Source organism: Aethalodelphis obliquidens, unplaced genomic scaffold (genome assembly GCF_003676395.1).
Source record: "Aethalodelphis obliquidens isolate GAN/ISIS:26980383/991018 unplaced genomic scaffold, ASM367639v1 scaffold80, whole genome shotgun sequence".
In the NCBI taxonomy this organism is placed as follows: domain Eukaryota; kingdom Metazoa; phylum Chordata; class Mammalia; order Artiodactyla; family Delphinidae; genus Aethalodelphis; species Aethalodelphis obliquidens.
This window is the reverse complement of record NW_020838024.1, coordinates 3,685,956-3,711,937: the sequence shown is the minus strand read 5'-3', so window position 1 is coordinate 3,711,937 and position 25,982 is coordinate 3,685,956. Positions and strand designations below refer to the sequence as shown.

Genomic DNA, 25,982 nt, shown 5'->3' with positions numbered 1-25,982 from the left:
GTGTGTGTGTGTGTGTGTGTGTGTGTGTGTGTGTGTGAGGGGGTGGGCAGGGGGTGCTGGGGAAGAGGGAGATTTTCAACCCACTCAGCTCTTTCTCAAACACGTTTGTTTTTTTGTTTTGTTTTTTCTAACATAATTGAGAAGGTCATTTCTCTTCTGAATCTGCACTTGACCCAGTGTGGGTTCTCTCCCCTCTCCTTGGTGGGACCACATCCTCTTTGGTTACTATTTATGTTGAAGCTTTTAAGAAATATGAAAGAAGACACATGAAGTTCTGACCTCAAAATGTTAGTTCCCTTTACCTTATTTCATTATGTCCATTTTCCCCCCTGGTTTGGATCAGAATTTTAGAACATCAAGGATCTTGGAGATCTTCCAATTCAACATCCTCACGTCATGGAGCTCATAAAATAAGAATACCTAATGTTAAAAGAGCACTTACTAAATAGCAGGCTAAGTGATTTATGATATTATCTGATTTAATCCCATAACCTCATCAGGTGGGTATTTATCAGATATTATCTGATTTAATCCCATAACCTCATCAGGTGGGTATTCATATTGACTTCATTTTACAGTGAAGCAAACCAGTAACTTACTTAGGGTCATATGGTTGGTAAGCAGCAGGGCTGCGACTCTGCCATAGGTGGGAGGTTCCCTAAATCTGTTTGATTGGAACCACTACACTGCCGTTCTAATTCTTGGCTTTTCAGGTGACGTGAGTTCGCCACCTAGCTTTACTCTACAGGTTTATTTCAGAGATCATATTCCTAGCTCCCAGTTGGGAGGGCTCTGTCCTTCAGTGCTGCCTTGTTGAGATATGCAGGGTTAAACCTGACTCCGTGTCCCTCTCTGGTACCCACAGGTCACAGCAAACCAAGATCCCAGAGCATCAGCAAACAGATGAGTTGTATCCCACTAGTGGGTCTGGAGAGAGCGAACAAGATGCTAAAGCCAAGGAGGAGAAGGCCATAGACCGTATGTCTCTTCCCAAAGAGAAACTGGCCCAATCCCAGAAGAAAGTAGCTCAGCTGATTAAGGGAAAAATGATAATAAAACAAAAAACTCACTGGGTTTTCCATTTAAAAATACGTCCATGACTAGAGAAGTTCTTCCTTAATTGCAGATCGAAGGACATGAAGTAGAGGAAGGTGTAATATTTCTCTATAAGTGGAAGAAAAGAAAGCAGAGCATAGTCGGTACCCAGCCCGCCTTCGGGCTCCACACGTGGGTCACTGTGCATACCTCCTTGGAGTGTTTGTGCTCCTAGCTTTAAACTAAAAATTGTTTGCTTCTTCCTGTTGCTGTTTGATTACGTTAATTAAAAAATCATCTTTTGATTTCTCCTGAAAGGTTTCAGAATAATATCTTTTGGGTAACAAGAAGGCCAGGATAGTGAGGCAGGAGGCTGAGAACAAGGGTAGCCAGGCAGAGTCTAGGCTCAGGCCTGGCAAGGATACGGTGAGATGCCTGTGGTTACAGTGGAATCATAAGCAAACCAAAAGACCGGAAGTGGGCGGTAGCAGCAGGGGTCAGAGAGTGTAGGTATCCATTTTCAAGAGCAAAGCAAGGACTTGGGAACTGGGACCTCAGAGCAAGCGTTTAGCAAGAGTGTTCAAAATGCGGGAACCCGAGAAAGCATGTCAGTGACCCTCACAATTAACACACAGGCACCGACCTGCTCCCAGAGCATTACTTATCAACAAAGGAGTTCATGTGCTGACTTACTGACTTCCTGGCCATTCCTGGCTAAAGGAAAAAATGATCTTAACGTACATGTGTGAAAAAAAAAAACTCTGCAGATGGCTTAGGAAAGGCTGAGAGGCACTTCAGAGGGAGATGATAGAAGCTGATACTTCCCTAGATGGATGTATTTATAATATAAAGTTACCTCTGTAAAGTACCCAGAAACTTGCAAAGGACCATCATCCTGACCTGGATCCAATAGTATTTCATAAACCCAGGCTAGAGTGATCACTTCTAGAAAGACAAGTACCAACTGCTGTGGAATGCAAGTGTGGGCTTTTAAGACTTGACAGCTCCTCGGGACTTCCCTGGTGGCGCAGTGGTTAAGACTCCCAATGCAGGGGGTCCGGGTTTGATCCCTGGTCTGGGAACTAGATCCCACATGTGTGCTGCAACTAAGAGTTCACAAGCCACAACTAAGGAACCCGCCTGCCGCAACTAAGACCCAGCACAACCAAATAAATAAATATTAAAAAAAAAAAAAAGACTTGACAGCTCCTTGACCAGTTTGGTTAATGACAAAGATTTAGATTTAGGAGTTATATCTAGCCCAGCTCAGCGCTCACAGCCCTGAAGGACAGGAATATTGGTGGCAGGAGCAGCAGCCCTGGATTGACCTCTAGAGCCCATACTGGTTGTCTCAGTTTCCCCAGGGCGGGAAGTGTGGGGATGAATGAATACAGAATGTCCAGAGCCAGGACAGAACTCAAGGCTTTGGACTCTCATTCCAGTGATTTTTCATGATGTTATGCTTCTCCCTTAGAATAGAACTTAGTATTTACTGTGCGTTCAGCCCGTGCAGAACTCTCAAAAATTCTGACTGAATGGATGTTTCTAAAACACGAGGGGAAATGTCGCTCTAACACTGTTTGCGTCTGTGTGTTTGAGCTGGGAGGGGTGAAGCATCAGGGTAGGAAGGAGATGGGGTGGGGGGACGGGAATCATGGGGATCGGAAGGGAGCAGTCCTCAGACCACTCTGTCTGTGTGTTACTCTGTAAATGGTTACATGCAGATAACACGTAACAGATTTGGATCACTTTGATGTTGACTCACTTTCCCTACAGTAACTCCATGAGGTAGATGATATAGATTTCCAGATAGAAAAGGAAGCTGGGACTCAGGGTGATCTTGCCCCAAACATCACAGTCAGTAAACAGAGGGTTGAAACTCCAGGCTTTTGAGTCCCTGAAGTGCCGTTTTCACCTCACCGGGAAATGAATGCCTGACTTTGTCAGCGCAGCCAGTCGATGACTGTGTTTGTAGAGTTACTGACATCTGTGACCTGAAGGTGCAGTTCTCTGATTTCTTAGAGAGCTCTGCCTGTCAGTTCTACAGAGCCAGGGGCTCTCTCCCCGCCTCATACTTATCTTTGCCAATCGAGAGATGATTTATTCAGCAAATACTGAATGTGCGCCTCCTCTCTGCATGGAGCATACAGCAGTGAACATGAGAAATAAACTGTTCTTTTATTTATTTATTAAATTTATAAATTTATTTATTTATTTTTGGCTGTGTTGGGTCTTCATTGCTGTGGCGAGCAGGGGGCTACTCTCTGTTGCGGTGTGCAGGCTTCTCATTGCGGTGGCTTCTCTTGTTGTAGAGCACGGGCTCTAGGCATGTGGGCTTCAGTAGTTGTGGCACATGGGCTCAGTAGTTGCGGCACGCAGGCTCTAGAGCGCAGGCTTAGTAGCTGTGGCGCACAGGCTTCGTTGCTCCGCGGCATGTGGGATCTTCCCGGACCAGGGCTCGAACCTGTGTCTCTTGCATTGGTGGGCAGATTCTTAACCACTGCACCACCAGGGAAGCCCCAGGAATAAACTGTTCTTGAGGAACTTATTTTCTATTTGGGGAGACAGATCATAGACAAACAAAATAATAGTTACTGCAATATCAGAGAGAGTGCCATGAAGAAAAAAATCAAATAGGCAATGGGATAGTAAGTGATGGGGTGAGAGTCTGCTTTAGATAAGGTGGCCAAGGAAGGCCTCTCTGAGGTGAATGCAATGAGGGTAACGCAATGAAGGCCTCTCTGAGGTGAATGCAATGAAAATGACAGAAGAGGGTAACGATGTGTGAGAGTGTCCCAAGCTGGGGGGACAACAGGTGTACAAGCCCCAAGTTAGAAATTAGTTTGCTATGTTCAGGAATATCAGGTTTGTTTAAAAATCCAGATATGTTTATTATAATAATAATAATAAGAAGAAGAAGAATGATAAATAACTAGCTATTTGGTCACCATTGGAGGATGCTAGTGAATGAACTCATTATTTGGAAAGCTGATAAATAAAGAGAATGATTAAATCATGTGTCCTGTCCTTCTGATACGAACTGTACTATTGGGTAACTAAGAAGGAGATGAGAGGAGATTTCTTTTTATAAAGTTATTCCACCTAACATATGAAGAGGGAATGATAGAATTGGGATATCAGCGTTTTATAATCTTTTATAGATTAATTCATGTAGTTGTGCTTTTAGCAGAAAGAGACAACCCAAGGTTAGGTGTCTTCTGATGGTAGAACATATGAAGTAGTTTTGCTTAAAAAAAAAAAGCTAAAGGTAACCAAACTTCTAAATCAACCACTAATATAAAGGCAGAATGGAGACTGGAAGGACATGTTGAGTGACACCATAAAGATTCAACCAAATTTCCATTTTTGGGAAACACTATAAACCAAATAACTCAGTTTCTTCAATAAATAATTTGCAATGAAAAGACTTAGAAATGGAGGTGGAACCCATTGATGAAAAGAGACTCATGAGACTGATCTCAGTGTAGGGACAATTAAACTGTAAAAGAAATGTTAGCTTTATGAGGTAATTATTAGGTTTATGAGACTAGGTATTTGATAGTAAGGAATCATTATTAATATTTTGGTGAGAATGATTTTGTGGTTATATTTCTAAGTCTGTATCTTTTGGAGATACTTATGAAATATGAAATGATTTAATATCTTTGCTTTGCTTCAAAATCGTAGAGGGAGAGGGTGGATGCTTGAGGAGCATAGGTATGAAACCAGATTGGCTGTGAGCGATGAAGCTGACTCATTCTCCATGCTCTTTTTGTATACTGTTAAAGTTTTTCGCAATAAGAGGTTAAAAGAAGTCACTCTGGCTATGATGTAGAAAGTAGACTATGGGGGGCAAGAGTGGAGGCAGTTAGGAGGGGCTGTGGTCACCCAGGTCAAAGATGAGGGTGGCTTGGACTAGGTACACGTGGCAGAAATGAGAAGTGTGTAGCTTTAGGACTTAGGAATAGGGTGGAGCCAAGAGGACTTGATGGATTGGCTGTGGGCTGGGAAGCGGGGAGGAGAGAAAAAGTTGACAGTGGACGCAGTCCTGCAATCCAGTGATAAGATACAGGCTGGAGATTTTCCTCCTTTCCACAAAGTGTAATGACTTGTTTGCTCTCTGCAGAATACCCAAGCAAATGAGGAGCTGATTTGCTGTGTCATCCTTTCTCGGATTATTTTTGGGGAAGAACCCTGGAAATGTGCACAGGCTTTGGCCACCCTGGCTTATGGCTACGTGACACTGAGAGGTATTCGATTTCCCCGACTGGGTCTGGGGGAGCCAGCCACACTGAGCCCATACAGAACCACAGTCGGGGTGGGGTTGCCCAGGGGAGGGTCCATCCTGTCCCCAACTCACACCTTGTCAAGAAGCGGGGAAGTCCATGGATGAGGCGGGCAGTGTGACAGGGATCGTAGAGGTAAAGGTAATAATGAGGGAAGGAAAGCAGAGGACAGAAGCCTGGAGGACAAGAGCGTTAGGGTTGGGTAGCGGAAGCGGAGCCAGCAAGGAAATAGAATCAGGAGGGGCCAAGTCATGGAAGCCAAGGGCGGAGAAGGGGTTTCAAAAGGAAGTGCAGTGTGGTTTCAGCAGGGTCAGATGGCAGAGAGAGGTCAAATGAGGTGAAGGCCGAAGACAGACCCATGGATTTGTCAGTTGGCAAGTCATTGACACTTGGTTTGGCACCAACAAGTATACTCCTTGGGCCCTGGGAGAGCCCAGATTCAGGGAGACAACTTAGGTAACTATTTTTGAAATTCTGACCTGAGGTGATGGCAGCTTGAACCTGAGGGGAAAGTACCAGAAGCGTTTGCGGGGGATGTTTGTCTGAACCGAGGGCAGGCAGACACGGCCTCCCTTTCTTTAGAGAGATTACTATGGTAGGTCTGTGGAAGGAGGTTGGCCTTCATCTTCTGAAATCAACCCTTTCTATGAATAGCCACAGTAGACTTTGAGTTTTGCTTTTCCAGTTAGATTCCAGACTAACGCAAGACAGGTAAACAGGTTATATTATAAAAGATGGTGGGAGCACCACCCTCTTTTCCCTAATTCACAGTTCTTCCTGCCGCATGAATGGAGAACCACATTTGAGTAGTAGGTTGGAGGGGAAAAAGTTTTCCTGTAAAAGAAGGTCTTTTTGTGTGTTTGTTTTTTCTAGATGGGAAAAACAACTTCCTGATTAGCTGAAATGCCCACATAATATAACAGCACTCAGTCTTGAACCCAGACTTTCTGAGGCCTAGCCTAGAGTTTTTCTAGAATAGGTTTTGATTATGGCCGTACCTTGAGAATAGCCTAGGGTCTCTTATTTCAGGTATAGGCCTTACCCAGTTTCTTCACTTTAACTTTTTTTGAAGTCTGTGGTCCTTCAAATAAAACAACGAAAGCTTTGAAAAATCACGGACCTTCAAGAGGGATGAAGTGCTTGCTGAATTCCACTTAGTTTTGTTGTCGTTAATCCTGTAACTGCTGCAAAATGGACAGAATTTATGAGCCAGGCTCCCGTGCGGGTGGGACGCATGCGTCTGTGTGTGCTCGCGCCTTGCTGCACATGCGCATGCTTTATGGCCGGCAGACCTGCCTGCCTCATTTCCCTGGGAGCCTTTTCCAGCAATGGGGGAAGGGCGTCAAGCCAGAAGGCTGATTTCTCTCGATAAATGGTCTTCCAGTAAGTATTTAATGAGACACTTGTATATGTGAAATTCTTGGACGAGGGCTCTGGGAACTATAAGGGGCAGAAGGCACAGTCGTTGCCTTCAGAGAACTTACAACCTCGTATGGAAGGTGAGCTACCCACGGACAACTGCGATAGAAGGCACCGGAAGGCACCAGAAGGCCATGGGACTGGTTTAAATGCAGGGCTTTGGGGGCGCTGGGTGAAATCATTTCTGACTGAAGGTAGTAAGTGATAGATTCAGGAAGAGGTACCATTCAAGAAGGCCCTTTAACAATGAGTAGGGTTGGGTAGGCAGAAGAAGGGGTGGGCATTTCTGATGAAGAACAAGGCCTGGCAGACGCATGGAGGTGGGAAAGTGCAGCGTGTGTTTAGAAAGTAATCAGCAGCGCTGGCTAGATACGGTAAGGACCACTCAGATGAACCTGGAAAGGAGGGCGCTTTGGCCAGGCTGAGGAATTAGTCATTTATTTGGTAGACAAGGAGGACTATTAGAGGTTTTCCAGCAGGGGGATGAATAAATCAAAGTGTGCTTTTGGAAAGGTCAGTCTAGCAATGATAGCTAGAATGGAAGCTATCTCATCCAGCTGTTTACCTCTAGGTGTAAAACCAGGCTGGTGACAGGGGGCACGAGTGAGAAGGTAAGGATTTAAGAGTCTATGAAGGACAGATACCTTTACCTTTTAAGCCAGAAATCCCACTTTTGGGACTCTTTCCTGAATACACACTTAAGTGGATGATATTATTCTTTGCAGCATTGTTTATGATAGTAGAAGATTGGAAACAACCAAGTATACTCATCACTGAAGGACTAATATACACTATGTGGTATATACAGCCTTAGAAAGGGCTTACCTACCACTAGGGAAAGATCTCCTGGATACATCTTTAGGCAACAGAGAACGCACAACGCAGGACCGTGTTTGTAACATACCTCTTTTCAGGTAAGAAGGAGGGGAGAGAAATGAGAATATGTGCTTATATTCACATCAAGAAACACTGAAGGAAACACAAGAAAGAAACAAAAGTTACCTAGAGGCTGCTTGTGAAAGGGAATAGAATTTGAAGTGAGACCTCTCAACGTTTACCTTTTCCTATAATTCTAACTTTTGAACCATGGGAATGTATTACCTATTCAAAAATGATAGTTAAAAAGGGCTGTGAAGGAAGAATTGGCAGGACATGGCATTGGATTTGGGGTTGAGGAAAAGTGAGGCCCCAAGATGACCATGAAGTTTCAGGCCCCTCAGGATGCCATCATCAGAGATAAGCCGGTCAGGAAAGGAAGCGAAGTGGGAGAGGAATGGCGGGTCTGGTTTTTGATATATTGATTTTGAATTACAACGGAGAAATCCACAAGTATATTTTTACTAGGTGCTGGAAAGTTGGGACCAGAACTGGGGAGGAGAGAAGGGGAATCGTAAGCATGGAAGAATATTTGAGACCAGAACTAGGGAGGGGAAATGGAAAATTATAAGCATGAAGGCCGAGGTTGACGTTATAGGAGTTGATAAAACTTCTGAGAGGAGAAGAAAAGGAAGAAATGGAAAGACAGACCCTTGGAGAATGGACATATTAATGAAAGGGAACAGAGGACCCTGGTAGAGTGAGCAAAGAGTCCAATAGAGAAGGTTTATCAAGGAGAGCTGAGTTAGAGCAGTGCCTTGGGAGCCAAGAGGAGAAGCCAAGCAGCCTAGGTGTCTGATGCTGCCATGAGATGGGGATACAAGAAACTGCGACTGCACTTACTCAGTAAGAGGCCCTTGGGGACCTCACGAGAACCACTTCTGCAGAAGGGTTGGAGCAGATGCCAGATCCCAGGGATGAGGGGAAGGCGTGGGCCGGTAGCCTAGGCTGTGTATGCCACGTCCTGCATAGTGAAAGGGATGAGGGGGAACAGGAGGGTAGCTAGGGAAGGCAGAAAGGTCATTTGAAGCTAATTTTATAAGAGGAGGCGACCTGGGAACATTTTAGGCAGTGAAGAAGGAGCCAGATAGAGAGTTTGAAGGTTTTAAAAAATGGAGCAATCGATGCAGCGGGGTTCAGGAGTCAATAACAAAAAAACGCGAGGCCTTTGCGAAGCAGAGAGTGTAAAAGACTGATGGTTGATGAAACAGGGTAAGGGGCACTAGAAGTGGAACTCTGTCACCAGCTGACCTGGCGAGAACCCTCCCGAGCCTAGGGCTTCAGTGGTTGAGAAAAGGGCAGGTGGAGGTGGCTGGTCGCCTTGTGACCACTGTTTCCATGTGTTCAGGAAGGAGAAGACAGTAACATGGGCAAGCAGTTTCCTGGTGTTTTGCCTATTATTAATGAAGCAATGAATTAATTTGTTAGCCTGTTATTACTTGGAACCTTCCAGGTATCTGGGGCTCTAAGTGTTGCAGAAATCTCGAAAAAGATGCATAAGTCATGAACCCTACCTTCTCTGTCTAGTTGGTAAAAAAGCTGGTACAGGAACAACAGGGAATGATAAAGAGCAGTTGGTCTGACCTGCAGGAAGCCTGGTACCTATCTGAAGTGAGTGTGCGTTTGAGAAGGCAGCCTTTTATAAGGATTCTGTAAGCAGCTTTATGAAGAATGTCCAGAGTACATAAGGACAAGTATAATAAATTGCTTAAGGGGAATGGACCCTGGTAGTAATGATGATGATAACAGGTAATATTTATTTAAGCTCATTTCATTCCTGTGTCAGGCACTATTTAATCCTTTTTCATAAATTAATTAAATTAATCCTTGCAACAACCGTACGAGGTGGGAGGTATTTTCATTGCCATCTTATAGGTGAATAAACTGAAGTACAGATAGATTAAGTAACTCATTCAGGTAGTAAGTGGCTGAGCCAGCTTCTGTACCTGGAAGTCTGGCCCTAAGACCCTGCTGTCTTAATCACTGTACCACGAGAACTTCTTAAATATAGGTGATGGTCAAAGGTGACAGCAGCAGCCTCCAAAGACTGAGTAGCTCCGAGAAGATTCTCTGTGGCCTGAGTCAGAGTAACAGAAATCAGTGGTGGAATCTTACCCCAGACTAAAGCAAAATGATCGATACATTTGGTGGACAATCTCTGGACCGCTTTTCCAGTTCATTAATATGCCCTTGTGATTTCTGAATCTCAGGCTCCAGAAGCAGGTCTTGCTGCCACCCTGATTTTTACTTCTATAGTTGCTGCCCTGTTGGTGCAGGGAGAAGGCTGGTGTCCCTGGCTGGGGAGGGCAAGTAAAGGAAAATGACGTGGTCTTGGAACAGACATCGGATTCCGGGAGGTGGGACTTGGAGTTAGGGAACAAGGTCACCAATCTGTGAGCATCCTCTAGAGAGAGAGGAAATGAGTCTTACACAGACACATATATGCAGAGCATTATTTTTACATAAAAGAGGGTGTTCTTGCAATTAGTAAAAAGCAAATGCATTTCAGAATATTAGATTCTAACTCTTCATACTTTGTCATCCTGAATTTTCTCATGTAGGAAATGCTATAAAAATATTATCACAGATTTTTTTAATGAAAAAGGAGCTTTTTCATACTTGAAAACTTTAGAAAGCATTCGTCTAGAGCAGTGGTCTCTAAACTCTTGAGAATTAGCTCTCTTTTCACAAAAAATGTTTTGAGCACTCTCCATAAATATGTATTTATTATAAACTATGTACAATAGTATTAAATATTATGTAATATTATATTCATAAAAATAGAAAACAAAAAAGATTGTTTTTAAAAGCAGAGAAATTTTAATTTTTTCCCCACATCCTTATGTCATCTTGCATACCCATAGGGGTACACGCACTCCACTTTGGGGACCAGAGTGGATTCTGGGAAGAGTAAAGGAGTCATTTTTTTCTTTAGGGATGATTTTAAAGTTGAATGAGCTGTTTTAAATCGAGATCCTAGTTCAGTTTACTTTAGTCCATTGGTTACCAGCTCAGCTTTTTCATTAGAAGGACCACAGTGCAGGGCATGGTGAAGGGGAGACAGGGAACTATATAATCAATTAGCTGCTGAGTTGAGAGGAAAAGGGTTCCTCTTGGGGATTCACAGCCAGCACTGGACCCCTGGGGCTGGGGTGTGGATCTGAGGGGGCAGCCTTGCAAAGCCTCAGAGCAACTTTAGGATTTGTTTTCTGTTTAGGAGCCCAGAAGCAATGTTGTGCTGATTTGGGGGTGGTTTTCAATAGCTCATCCAGTTTCACTTTTCTCCCTCCTGTGGACCCAGGGAAGCGTCTAAATGTGGTTCCTGCACTCCTTATTGACACGCTCCCAAGGGCCCAAATGGTTGTGGAAAGTAATCTATTTGATAAAAAGACTCTCGGTTTCCTACTTTGGTGTCTTGGCCTGATTCCCTGGCAGAGTTTCCTGTTGCTGCTGCCTTCTCAAGACCTATGAAGACTCCCTATTACCTAGCAGATCAAGTCCAGCTTCCTCAACTTGGCACCCAAGACTCCATTTTCTCCATCCAATTCATACGTTATGTGTCTTTCAACTTAAACCTCCCTTCAGGCAGACTGGTCTTCTTACAGCCTTCCCTAATACTACAGTACCCCCCGACCCCACCCCACCGGTGCACGTGTGCACGAGTGTGCTCGTGCGTGCACGCGCGCGCACACACACACACACACACACACACACGCTTATTCTGTCTTTATGGCCTCAGGCTGTTTACTCCAAGTGGAAACCCGTTCTCGTTCTTCTCCATCAGCCAAAACACTACCTACTCTTCAGAAAGGAGATGAGTCCCACTTCCTGTATAAAGGCTTTACTAACTCACTGTTTCTCCAAATGTGGTCCTCAGACAGCCTACATCAGTATCACCTAAGATAGTTGTTATAAATCTGAATCCTTGGTTCTCACCTTAGAACTTGTGAACCGTAACTATGGGAGGCCCAGGAATCTGCATTTTGACAGGGTGCTTATGACGCGCCATGCAAGTTGAGGACCACTGTCATCTGGTAACTTGAGATGCAGCCCTCTCTTTCACCACAGAGTCCAGTTTTCTTTTCAGTTGAGACCTACAGAACAGGCATCTCCGAGTGTTCTACAAAGACTTCTCAGCTTCTGGGTCACTTTTAGGACTCTTCCAGAGAAACTGTGTTCCCATTGCTGCAATTCACTAAGGACCTGCACATCTGGAACATATGAGGGCTGCAGGCATCAAATGCAAGTCCTTTCAAATTATCTCTGTTGCCACTGACTGCACCCATACTGTGAAAGCGGACTCCAAGGGCCAAACGGAGAGCAAACTGAGGGCTGAGGTGTGAGCGGAGCATCAGAGGTACAGTGCGCCTCCCCACAGTGGCAGGGGTGAATATGTTTTTCAGACCCTGGGGGCTGCCAAGAGGAGAGCTGAAGCAGCCATGGCAGTCCTCAGTAGGGTGGAGGAGAACCGCTATGTGTTCTCTGCTGGCTTTTCTCTTTTCTCCAGAGTTTCCCTTTCCCATCAGGGATCACTAGACATGAGCTAGGCTGGAAGATGAGGAGATAGTTCTGTAAACTGAATACTCCTAAGTCTCCCTCTGTTAACTGGACTAATAGTTCAAGTAAGTGCCCGGAGTACCAGCTTCATCTTGGATTGAAAAAAAATCCCCAGATGGAAGTAATTGTATTCATAAGCCCTTTGACTTTATAGAATGCCTTTTCCAGAAAGCTCGAATGAAGCATAGCAGTCTGTGGCATAGCCTAGTTCATTCCTGGACTATCTCCATGTGTTTGGTAAAAGGGCAGCTTCTATAATTTTGTTGTCATTTTGCATTTGGAGGATGGAGAAGCGTTGTGGATTGAAAAGGTCACATGGCATTAGCAGTGGACTGGGAATGTGATACTCAGCTTCCACTCCTGACTCCATCAGTGATTTCCAAACCGAGTCCGTAGACGAATGCCAGGATGGCTGCATAAGAAGCATTTGTGGAGTTAATTCAACATATAGAGTCTTGGACACTATTCCTCTAGAGATTCCAACTCAGTACGTCTGGGGTGAGGGGCAGGATGGGGGGAGCCAGGAACCTGTATTCTTCACAAGCATTCCAGATGATTCTACTGCACTGCCAATCTGGGGAACCAATACTAAAGGCCAGATGACAACCACAATGCCCTCCTTCCCCCTCCCAGGAATGTCTTTGACTGAAAAACCTTTTTAATGTTTCTCATCTTGCCATCCACCCTCAAACTTCCCCAGGTCTCCCAGCTCAGGCCAAGAAACATGCCGAGTCTGCCAAGAACACACTGCTGACCTGGAAGGGAAACACGACCTCAGACAAGGAGAGAAAGGAAATCCTGGAAACTCTGGTCATGCTCTACTACACTCTGGGGGTGGCCTGGCTCCTACAGAGTTGATATCCTTCCCTTCCCAGCGGGGTCTGGAGATCAGGGCCAGGGGCCACGCATGCCACATGGGTCGTCTCGCACAGGGTAAGAGGTGAAACCGAGGCCTCGTAGCTCCATTCTGGCATCCAGGTCTTCCACAAGCCTCTGCTGTCCATCTAGAAAGTACGAATGTTCCTCCTGTGTCTAGTCATATGAGCTCTGAGTTAAGCCATGGGAGGGTTGTCACTGGGGACACATCCCCTGGCCAGCTGAAAGCTTTTGGAGCCTGTCCCGCTCCTCAGAGCACTCAAGACAGTGTTAGCAATGAGGACGCAGGTGATAGCGGTGGTGGCCATGTAGGAAGACAGAAAATGAATGGTAATTTAAAGCACTGTTTGTCAAAGTAGGCTGCACGTTGTAATCCCCTGGGGGAGCTTTCAGAATTATTGCTATTTGGGTCCCACCGCAGAGAGTTTGATTTAGTAGGCCTGGGGAGCATCTGTTCATTGAGATTTTTAAAAGTCCCAGGTGATTGTAACATACAGCCCAAAACCTCTGATTTAATGTACACATGATCATTTTAGTTTTTCTGAAATGCCGTTGAGAACACTGCCCATGAAACCAGAGGCCAAGCAAAATAGACAAAAGAAAGAGTTCTCCATATTTCCAGAGGGGAGTTGTTATATATGCCTCTCCTCAAAAAGCTTGTGATTTTGACAGCTCCTTTTGGTACCATCTCCACCTGAAAACTGTTCAGGGTCTTTCATGTTCATGAATAATCATAAGCCCTCTCTGAGCCCATGTGTCCCCAGTCTCTCCTCTCTACACATCCCCCTCTCTACTTTTTTGGTTCTGATGCTCAGCTTGCAAAATCTGATACGTTTCCTTCCTCTCTTATGCCCTCAGTAGAGGGCTATTGAAAATGTGGGATAGAAGGATATTTGGGAATTAAGGGGATTTTCTTTCCTGCTATTTGCCTCTCGCCCAAAACCTGCTTTGCTTGGACTTTCTAAATGACCCAGAAAGTCCCTTTCAGCAGATTTAGTTCCTCTCTTTTACAGAAACCCACTTGGGAAAAATGAATAATTGTTGTCATGCAGTAGATGCCTCTAAGGAAATCCAGCGTAATTTACGGTTTCCGTTCACTCCAAATGCTCACCACCCATCCTAGCCCTGGACTGCAGCAATACCACAGGACACCCAGGGCCCTGTTCCTTTTCTGAAGAATTCTCCCTTCTTGACAGCATATATAGATGGAAAATAGAGAACATAGGGAGGGTGCATTTTCAAATACTGCCTCGTTTTCCCAAGGGCCCTTTTTGTTTGCTTACCCACTGCTGCCCCTAATCAGTGTGGGGGGTTTGTGTCCCTGGCATTCTCCTTGACTGTTTCACTGGCAGAGAGGCTTATTTCAACCTGCAGACGTCAGAGAGAAACATGGAGGAGCTGAAAAAATCATATAAAGGAGGTGCTTCTGGATTACAGGTCTCAGAGAAAGACCTAACAATTGCTTTGGGCAGGTAAGATCTGGGCTTAGACAAGCTTGGACTTTTATGGCTAAGGCCTGGAATTACATGATTGTCTTGTACTCTCTATATAAAGGGAGAAAAATATTCAGAGCCAAAGACCCAGAGACTCAAACGATAGTAAAAGAGGCTCATATTTGCCAAACGCATACACCATGGTCTAAGCTTCGTGTGCTCTGTCCCATTTAATCCTCACAGCCACCACTGAGGTAGTTAGTGTAATAATTATGTCATTAGAGAGAGGGCAAAGAAACTGAGCTGAGGTTAAACAAACTATCCAAGGTGAAGCTTTTTTTTTTAATATATAAATTTTATTTATTTATTTTTGGCTGCGTTGGGTCTTCATTGCTGCGCGCGGGCTTTCTCTAGTTGCGGCGAGCGGGGGCTATGCTTCGTTGCGGTGCACGGGCTTCTCATTGCAGTGGCTTCTCTTGTTGTGGAGCACGGGCTCTAGACGCGCGGGCTCCAGTAGTTGTGGCACTTGGGTCAGTAGTTGTGGCTCGTGGGCTCTAGAGCGCAGCCTCAGTAGTTATGGTGCACGGGCTTAGTTGCTCTGCGGCATGTGGGATCTTCCCGGACCAGGGATCGAACCCGTGTCCCCTGCATAGGCAGGCAGATTCTTAACCACTGCGCCACCAGGGAAGCCCCAAGGTGATAAGCTTTAAGTGTTGGATCTGAACTTGATCTGAACTTACAGACTGTTAGCCCTTCCTTGTGCCACCTCTCATACTTACTGTAAAATTCCTTTTTTTTCTGAATTGCCACCTACTTTTGTCATCAAGTATGACCACTTAAAAGTTGAGGAAGGAACAGTTAATGAAGACAGTTTATTGGAGGTCTGTGAGTTATGCAGAGCGCGTGCATTTTAAGGGAAAGTTGTGTTCCATATGGAAACAAAGTTCATGAAATTTGTTCAAGCCAGAATGAGACTTAACTGTTTCACAGTTGAGTTAGGGATCCTCTGAGAATCAGAATATTTAGATACGAGAGTGGGCCCATCAGATTATCAGAAGAAAAAAAAAGAATAATAAAAGATTTACTATCCCCTAGAGTTTTCAAATATCTTCACATCCTTAAAAGCAATCTGTTTCCAAAACTGTAAGCACTTGGCATGGTAGGGTAGGTGACGGAATGGTAAGGAAATGACATGAGTCATGCCTGCCTCCTCTAAAAAGCCATGAATCTAGAAGTCAAATGGGAAATGGCAGGGAGATGTCCGAACGTCCAGAGTTAAATATGGAATTAAGTCCATAGGCCCATAAATTAGAGTCTAGTGAATGTCTACTGCTGTCACACAGGGCAGTGACTAAGGTTTTTGTGCTTTTGTGAAAGATAGCCTTGTTCCTCTTTCAGAATAAATTTGAGTGCATATTTCATTCGTCCATTCCACACTGTTGACCTGTTTTGTACATGCACTGTTCTAAGTGTTGGAACGTTTACTAAAGTATAACTACATCCTAGACACTGTCCTAAGTGCTTTACATAATTTATTTCACTCAGTCTTATACCACAAGCATATGAGGTAGGTATTTTTCTGTTTAATTTACAGATAAGAAAATTAAGGCATGGAAAAATTAAGTAGCTCAGGGTGACAGAACTAATAGGAGAGCCAGCACTGGGTCGTCTGAATCCCTAGCTCACCTTCTATGACACACTGAGTTATGTCTGATACCTACCAAATATCTAGGAAGGGCAAATCCTTTTTCCCATTTGAAGGGTGGGGAAAATGAGGCCAGGTTGCTCAGGCAGGTCAGACAGCTTGGCTGATTATCCCCCTACAAGCTCTTGATGAAAGGCATTATCATGCTGTAACTTGTGCTCTTATGGTCAAGGGAAAGAGTGGTCTGATTGACAAAAAAAAATTTTTGTGTGTGTGAAGAATTATCAGATAACATGCCTTATATATTCTTTTGACTGAAAATTCTAATCTTCAGGGGAGGGAGAAACCTTCCAGCTTCAAATGAACTGTAACTATTGCAGAATGCCTTATATAAAATAATTTTATACACACACTTATATTTTTAATTCAACTTGGGAATACAAAGATGGGGGCATGGGGTAAGGGAGAAGAAATTGATTGTGTATCTACTATATGTTAGGCAATTTTACATATTATTTTAAATCTAATCTTCATAACAACCTTGTAATTTAGGTATTCTTAACCTGCTTTTATTTGGAAGGAAATAAAGACTCCTGGAGCTTGCCCATAAAGCTAATAACTGAGAAGTAGCTTTGAACTACTCATGTTCTTCTCTTTGTGTCTTGCTAAATCTAGAAGAGAAACCTAAATGAATGCTATTTTATTATCATTAAAAAATTATATTCCCCATTTGTTTTGGAAATTTGAAAGAACAGACATACATGAAGAAAATAAAAGTCAATTGTAATGTCACCACCCAGACATAACTGCTATGAACATTTCAGTTATTTCTCTCTCTCTTTCTATATATATATATATATATTTAAATATAAATATATGTGTATATACACACATATATAAACACACACATATATACATGTCAGAATTATATGTATATATTTAACATCTTTATTGGAGTATAATTGCCTTACAATGGTGTGTTAGTTTCTGCTTGACAACAAACTGAATCACCTATACATATACATACATCCCCATATCTCCTCCCTCTTGCATCTCCCTCCCACCCTCCCTATCGCACCCCTCTAGGTGGTCACAAAGCACCGAGCTGATCTCCCTGTGCCATGTGGCTGCTTCCCACCAGCTATCCATTTTTACATTTGGTAGTATATATAAGTCCATGCCACTCTCACTTTGTTCCAGCTTACCCGTCCCCCTCCCTGTATCCTCAAGTCCATTCTCTATGTCTGTGTCTTTATTCCTGTCCTGCTCCTACGTCCTTCAGAACAATTTTTTTCTGATTCCATATGTATGTGTTAGCATACATTATTTGTTTTTCTCTTTCTGACTTACTTCACTCTGTATGACAGACTCTAGGTCCATCCACCTCAATACAAATAACTCAATTTCATTTCTTTTTATGGCTGAGTAATATTCCATTGTATATATGTGCCACATCTTCTTTATGCATTCATCTGTTGATGGACACTTAGGTTGCTTCCATGTCCTGGCTATTGTAAATAGAGCTGCAATGAACACTGTGGTACATGACTCTCTTTTTTTTGAAATTTTTATTTTTATTTTATTTTTTTATACAGCAGGCTCTTATTAGTTATCCATTGTATACATGTTAGTGTATATATGTCCATCCCAATCTCCCAATTCATCACACCACCACCACCCCCCTGCCACTTTCCCCCTTGGTGTCCATACGTTTGCTCTCTACATCTGTGTCTCAATTTCTGCCCTGCAAACCGATTTATCTGTATCATTGTTCTAGGTTCCATATATATGCGTTAATATACGATATTTGTTTTTCTCTTTCTGGCTTACTTCATTCTGTATGACAGTCTCGAGATCCATCCACGTTTCTACAAATGACCCAATTTCGTTCCTTTTTATGGCTGAGTAATATTCCATTGTATATGTGTACCACATCTTCTTTATCCATTCGTCTGTCGATGGACATTTAGGTTGCTTCCATGTCCTAGCTATTGTAAATAGTGCTGCAATGAACATTGGGGTGCATGTGTCTTTTTGAATTATGGTTTTCTCTGGGTATATGCCCAGTAGTGGGATTGCTGGGTCATATGGTAATTCTATTTTTAGTTTTTTAAGGAACCTCCATACTGTTCTCCATAGTGGCTGTATCAAATTTGCATTCCCACCAATAGTGCAAGAGGGTTCCCGTTTCTCCACACCCTCTCCAGCATTTGTTGTTTGTAGATTTTCTGATGATGCCCATTCTGACTGGTGTGAGGTGATACCTCATTGTAGTTTTGATTTGCATTTCTCTAATACTTACTGATGTTGAGCAGCTTTTCATGTGCTTCCTGGCCATCTGTATGTCTTCTTTAGAGAAATATCTATTTAGGTCTTCTGCCCATTTTTGGACTGGGTTGTTTGTTTTTTTTAATATTGAGCTGCATGAGCTATTTATATATTTTGGAGATTAATCCTCTGTCCATTGATTCATTTGCAAATATTTTCTCCCATTCTGAGGCTTGTCTTTTTGTCTTGTTTGTAGTTTCCTTTGCTTTGCAAAAGCTTTTAAGTTTCATTAGGTCCTATTTGTTTATTTTTATTTTTACTTCCATTACTCTAGGAGGTGGATCAAAAAAGATCTTCCTGTGATTTATGTCAAAGAGTGTCCTTCCTATGTTTTCCTCTAAGAGTTTTATAGTGACCTGTCTTACATTTAGGTCTCGAATCCATTTTGAGTTTATTTTTGTGTATTGTATTAGGGAGTGTTCTAATTTCATTCTTTTACATGTAGCTGTCCAGTTTTCCCAGCACCACTTATTGAAGAGACTCTCTTTTCTCCATTGTACATCCTTGCCTCCTTTGTCATACATTAGTTGACCATAGGTGTGTGTGTTTATCTCTGGGCTTTCTATCCTGTTCCATTGATCTATCCTGTTCCACTGTTTTTGTGCCAGTACCATATTGTCTTGATTACTGTAGCTTTGTAGTATAGTCTGAAGTCAGGGAGTCTGATTCCTCCAGCTCTGTTTTTCTTTCTTATGACTGCTTTGGCTATTTGAGGTCTTTTGTGTTTCCATACAAATTGTGAAATTTTTTGTTCTAGTTCTGTGAAAAATGCCATTGATAGTTTGATAGGGATTGCATTGAATCTGGAGATTGCTTTGGGTAGTATAGACAGTTTCACAATGTTGATTCTTCCAATCCAAGAACATGGTATATCTCTCCATCTGTTTGTATCATCTTTAATTTCTATCATCAGTGTCTTATAGTTTTCTGCATAGAGGTCTTCAGTCTCCTTAGCTAGGTTTATTCCTAGGTATTTCATTCTTTTTGTTGCAATGGTAATGGCTGTGTTTCCTTAATTTCTCTTTCAGATTTGTCATCATTAGTGTATAGGAATGCAAGAGATTTCTGTGCATTAATTTTGTATCCTGCAACTTTACCAAATTCATTGATTAGCTCTAGTAGTTTTCTGGTAGCATCTTTAGGATTCTCTATGTATGGTGTCATGTCATCTGCAAACAGTGACAGCTTTACTTCTTCTTTTCCAATTTGGATTCCTTTCATTTATCTTCTCTGATTGGTGTGGCTAAAACTTCTAAAACTATGTTGAATAATAGTGGTGAGGATGGACAGCCTTGTTTTGTTCCTGATCTTAGAGGAAATGGTTTCAGCTTTTCAACATAGAGAATGATGTTGGCTCTGAGTTTCTCATATATGGCCTTTATCATGTTGAGGGACGTTCCCTCTATGCCTACTTTCTGGAGGGTTTTTATCATAAATGGGTGTTGAATTTTGTCAAAAGCTTTTTCTGCATCTAATGAGATGGTCATATGATTTTTCTCCTTCAGTTTGTTAATATGGTTTATCACATTGATTGATTTGCATATATTGAAGAATCCTTGCATTCCTGGAATAAACCCCACTTGATTATGTCGTATGATCCTTTTAATGTGCTATTGCATTCTGTTTGCTAGTATTTTGTTGAGGATTTTTGCATCTATGTTCGTCAGTGATATTGGCCTGTAGTTTTCTTTCTTTGTGACATCCTTGTCTGGTTTTGGTATCAGGGTGATGGTGGCCTTGTAGAATGAGTTTGGGAGTGTTCTTCCCTCTGCTATAATTTGGAAGAGTTTTAGAAGGATAGGTGTTAGCTTTTCTCTAAATGTTTGATAGAATTCGCCTGTGAAGCCATCTGGTCCTGGGTTTTGTTTGTTGGAAGATTTTTAATCACAGTCTCAATTTCAGTGCTTGTGATTGGTCTGTTTATATTTCCTATTTATTCCTGGTTCAGTCTTGGAAGGTTGTGCTTTTCTAAGAATTTGTCCATTTCTTCCAAGTTGTCCATTTTATTGGCATATAGTTGCTTTTAGTAATCTCTCATGATCCTTTGTATTTCTGCAGTGTCCATGTTACTTCTCCTTTTTCATTTCTAATTCTATTGATTTGAGTCTTCTCCCTTTTTTTCTTGATGAGTCTGGCTAATGGTTTATCAATATTGTTTATCTTCTCAAAGAACCAGCTTTTAGTTTTATTGATCTTTGCTATTGTTTACTTCATTTCCTTTTCATTTATTTCTGATCTGATCTTTGTGATTTCTTTCCTTCTGCTAATGTTGGTTTTTTTTTTTGTTCTTTCTCTGATTGCTCTAAGTATAAGGATAGGTTGTTTATTTGAGATGTTTCTTGTTCTTGAAGTAGGATTGTATTGCTATAAACTTCCCACTTAGAACTGCTTTTGCTGCATCCCATACATTTTGGGTCGTTGTGTTTTCTTTGTCATTTGTTTCTAGGTATTTTTTGATCTCCTCTTTGGTTTCTTCAGTGATCTCTTGGTTATTAAGTAGTATATTGTTTAGCCTCCATGTGTTTGTATTTTTTACAGATTTTTTTCCTGTAATTGATATCTAGTCTCATAGCATTGTGGTCGGAAAAGATACTTGATATGATTTCAATTTTCTTAAAGTTACCAGGGCTTCATTTGTGACCCAAGATATGATCTATCCTGGAGAATGTTCAATGAGCACTTGAGAAGAAAGTGTATTCTGTTGTTTTTGGATGGAATGTCCTATAAACATCAATTAAGTCCATCTTGTTTAATATATCATTTAAAGCTTGTGTTTCTTTATTTATTTTCATTTGGATCATCTGTCCATTGGTGAATGTGGGGTGTTAAAGTCTCCTACTATGATTGTGTTACTGTTGATTTCCCCTTTTATGGCTGTTAGCATTTGCCTTATATATTGAGGTGCTCCTGTGTTGGGTGCATAAATATTTACAATCGTTATATCTTCTTCTTGGATTGATCCCTTGATCATTATGTAGTGTCCTTCTTTGTCTCTTGTAATAGTGTTTATTTTAAAGTCTATTTTGTCTGATATAAGAATTGCTACTCCAGGTTTCCTTTGATTTCCATTTGCATGGAATATCTTTTTCTATCCCCTCACTTTCAGTCTGCATGTGTCCCTAGGTCTGAAGTGGGTCTCTTGTAGACAGCATATATATGGGTCTTGTTTTTGTATCCATTCAGCCAGTCTGTGTATTTTGGTGGGAGCATTTAATCCATTTACATTTAAGGTAATTATTGATTTGTATGTTCCTATTACCATTTTCTTAATTGTTTAGGGTTGGTTCTTTGTTATTGTAGGTCTTTTCCTTCTCTTGTGTTTCCTGCCTAGGGAAGTTCCTTTAGCATTTGTTGTAAAGCTGGTGTGGTGGTGCTGAATTCTCTTAGCTTTTGCTTGTCTGTAAAGGTTTTAATTTCTCCATCAAATATGAATGAGATCCTTGCTGGGTAGAGTAATCTTGGTTGTAGGTTTTTCCCTTTTATCACTTTAAATATGTCCTGCCACTCCCTTCTGGCTTGCAGAGTTTCTGCTGAAAGATCAGCTGATTCCCTTGTATGTTATTTGTTGTTTTTCGCTTGCTGCTTTTCATATTTTTTCTTTGTGTTTAATTTTTGATAGTTTGATTAATATGTGTCTTGGCATGTTTCTCCTTGGATTTATCCTGTATGGGACTCTCTGTGCTTCCTGGACTTGATTGACTGTTTCCTTTCCCATATTAGGGAAATTTTCAACTATCATCTCTTCAAATATTTTCTCAGACCCTTTCTTTTTCTCTTCTTCTTCTGAGACCCCTATAATTCGAATGTTGGTGTGTTTAATGTTGTCCCAGAGGTCTCTAAGACTGTCCTCAATTATTTTCATTCTTTTTTCTTTATTCTGCTCTGCAGTAGTTATTTCCACTATTTTATCTTCCAGGTCACTTATCATTCTTCTGCCTCAGTTATTCTGCTATTGATTCCTTCTAGAGAATATTTAATTTCATTTATTGTGTTGTTCATCATTGTTTGTTTGCTCTTTATTTCTTCTAGGTCCTTGTTAAATGTTTTTTGTATTTTCTCCATTCTATTTTCACAATTTTGCATCATCTTTAGTATCATTGCTCTGAATTATTTTTCAGGTAGACTGTCTATTTCCTCTTCATTTGTTTGGTCTGTTGGGTTTTTCCCTTGCTCCTTCATCTGCGGTGTGTTTCTCTGTCTTCTCATTTTGCTCAACTTATTGTGTTTGGGGTCTCCTTTTTGCAGGCTGCAGGATTGTAGTTCCTGTTGTTTTTGGTGTCTGCCCCCAGTGGCTAAGGTTGGTTCAGTGGGTTGTGTAGGCTTCCTGGTGGAGGGGACTGGTTCCTGTGTTCTCGTGGATGAGGCTGGATCTTGACTTTCTGTTGGGCAGGACCGTGTCCGGTGGTGTGTTTTGGGGTGTCTGTGACCTTATTATGATTTTAGACAGCCTCTCTGCTAATGGGTGGGTTTGTTTTCCTGTCTTGCTAGTTGTTTGGCATAGGGTGTCCAGCACTGTAGATTGCTGGTTGTTGGGTGGAGGTGGGTCTTAGCGTTGAGAAGGAGATCTCTGGGAGAGCTTTTGCCATTTGATATTATGTGGAGCCAGGCGGTCTTTGGTGGACCAATGTCCTGAACGTGGCTCTCTCACCTCAGAGGCACAGTCCTGACACCCGGCTGGTGCACCAAGACCCTGTCAGTCACACAGCTCAGAGGAAGAGGGAGAAAAAAGGAAAGAAAAAATAAAAAGAAAGAAAGTTGTTAAAATAAAAAATTTTTAAAATGTTACAAATAAAAAAAACCTAAAAATAATTTTAAAAAAAGAAGAAAGAAAGAAAGAAAGAGAGCAACCAAACCAAAAAACAAATCCACCAATGATAACAAGCGCTAAAAACTATACCAAAAAAAAACCCCCAAAACGGACAGACAGAACCCTAGGACAAATGGTAAAAGCAAAGCTATCCAAACAAAATCACACAAAGAAGCATACCTATACACACTCACAAAAAGGAAAAAAGGAAAAAAATATATATCTACATATAAAAAAAAGAAAGGAAGAGAGCAACCAAATCAATAAACATATCTACCAATGATAATAAACTCTAAATAGTAAACTAAGAGTAAACATAAAAGCAGAAACCAGTCAGTCGCATACAGCAAACCCTAAGTCTACAGTTGCTCCCAAAGTCCACTGTGTCAATTTGGGATGATTCATTGTCTATTGAGGTATTCCACAGATGCAGGGTACATCAAGTTGACTGTGGAGATTTAATCCGCTGCTCCTGAGGCTGCTGGGAGGGATTTCCCTTTCTCTTCTGTGTTCACACAGCTCCCGGGGTTCAGCTTTGGACTTGGACCTGCCTCTGCATGTAGGTCGCCTGAGGGCATCTGTTTCCGCCCAGACGGGTCGGGGTTAAAGGAGCAGCTGATTCGGGGGCTCTGGCTCACTCAGGCGGTGGGGAGGGAGGGGTGAGGGAGGGGTACAGATGCGGGGCGAGCCTGTGGCGGCAAAGGCCAGTGTGACATTGCACCAGCCTGAGGCGCGCTGTGTGTTCTCCCGGGGAAGTTGTCCCTGGATCACGGGACCCTGGCAGTGGCGGGCTGCACAGGCTCCCGGGAGGGGAGGTGTGGAGAGTGACCTGCGCTTGTACACAGGCTTCTTGGTGGCGGCAGCAGCAGCCTTAGCGTCTCATGCCTGTCTCTGAGGTCCGTGCTGATAGCCGCGACTCGCGCCCGTCTCTGGACTCATTTAAGCGGCGCTCTGAATCCCCTCTCCTCACGCACCCCAAAGCAATGGTCTCTTGCCTCTTTTGGCAGTTCCAGACTTTTTCCTGAACTCCCTTCCAGCTAGCTGTGGCACACTAGCCCCCTTCAGGCTGTGTTCACGCAGCCAACCCAGTTCTCTCCCTGGGATCCGACAGAAGCCCGAGCCTCGGCTCCCAGCCCCCGCCCACCCGGGCGGGTCAGCAGACAAGCCTCTCGGACTGGTGAGTGCTGGTCGGCACCGATCCTCTGTGCGGTAATCTCTCCGCTTTGCTCTCCGCACCCCTGTGGCTGCGCTCTCCTCCGCGGCTCCGAAGCTTCCCCACTCCGCCACCTGCAGTCTCCGCCCGTGAAGGGGCTTCTAGTGTGTGGAAACCTTTCCTCCTTCACAGCTCCCTCCCACTGGTGCAGGTCCCGTCCCTATTCTTTTGTCTCTGTTTATTCTTCTTTCTATTACCCTACCCAGGTACGTGGGGAATTTCTTGTCTTGGGAGGTCTGAGGTCTTCTGCCAGTGTTCAGTAGGTGTTCTGTAGGAGCTGTTCCATATGTAGATGTATTTCTGATGTATTTGTGGGGAGGAAGGTGATCTCCACGTCTTACTCCTCTGCCATCTTGAAGGTCTTACCAGGTTTAAATTTTAAGTATAGTTTTATAACTGTAGTTTGAACTTAGCACATTAAAATTTTTTCTCCATATTAGTCTAGAAAGGAAACAGGATTAGTGTCTGAAGTATCTTGTTGTATGGTGTGCCATGATTTAGCCATCCCCTTTTGGGGGGGGATTTACACTGTTTTCTCTATCCTCTCTCATTTTTAACTGAGGAGGAATAAACTAAACTAAATCAAACAAAGGAAAACCTCTGCTTTGGCCTAAAAGAGAGGCAGCCAGAGGTAATAAAATTTTATTTTGATTTTCGAAAGTGTTTGTTTATGGGTAAATTATCACATGTTATGAACTGCCATAGGCCATCTTTTCCCTTTGCTTTTTTATAAAATTAGACTATAGCATGATATATTAATGGGTTTGATGAATGGTAGTCAGTGGAATCTGGTGGGTAAAATGCAGCTTAGTAGGAGTTTGTTTACAACAAGGCTAGGTTTTGAGCCAGCCACTCACATGATTGGCCTATGAAGACCAAATCGTTTAGTTCTTAGAATCGGTTCCTTGTGCATCTGCAAAGCAAGTGGCCTCTCTGTGACTTTCCATTCTTGTCCCTTTTCTTATAAAGCCTCCTTGGCCAACCGCAGGTTAAACCTAGCTCTGGCATACTTTGAAAAGGCAGTTGACAATGTTATTGCTGCTAAGGGTGTTAGGACATCAGATCTGGTTGGTCTTTATGAGGAAATTGCTCAGATCGAGCAGCTGAGGAGGAACCATGACCAGGCCATCCAGTACTTGCAGCAGGTAGGTGGGTTGGCTGAAGCCCTGGCCAGGTGGGCTTGTTTGGCCCCAGGCCCAATTCCCAGGGCCAGGGACACTTGGGCTTCTCAGAACAGGGGATGGGATTGATTTTCCTCCAGATCCACACAAGAGACCTTCCTCAACTTTAAATGACCTGGACAGAGAACAACGACTCACAGTGGGCCTATCCGCTGTGTGACCTGATTTAAGACAGCATTTCCCCTACCAGGCTTCCCTCACCTCTATCTGTACTGGGAAGAGGGAGCTGAGAAAGTCTACTCCAGGGAAGAAAGCCATAGGGGCAACTGAACTTAAGTCTTTAGCAAATGCAAAGGACTTTTTTTTTTTTTTTTTTTTTTTTTTTG

At 42.8% G+C, this 25,982-nt stretch overlaps 1 protein-coding gene across 1 annotated transcript in view; it reads left to right on the top strand.

Annotated features, from left to right (window-relative positions):
- Positions 1 to 25,982, top strand: part of TTC23L (tetratricopeptide repeat domain 23 like) — a 46,696-nt gene that overhangs the window by 5,584 nt on the left and 15,130 nt on the right. Inside the window, exons 3-8 of the mRNA XM_027092672.1 lie at positions 866 to 1,073; positions 5,162 to 5,285; positions 12,874 to 13,030; positions 14,396 to 14,521; positions 19,391 to 19,392; positions 25,445 to 25,620. Coding sequence (XP_026948473.1) covers positions 866 to 1,073; positions 5,162 to 5,285; positions 12,874 to 13,030; positions 14,396 to 14,521; positions 19,391 to 19,392; positions 25,445 to 25,620 — 793 coding nt within the window. The remainder of the gene's footprint in view (positions 1 to 865; positions 1,074 to 5,161; positions 5,286 to 12,873; positions 13,031 to 14,395; positions 14,522 to 19,390; positions 19,393 to 25,444; positions 25,621 to 25,982) is intronic.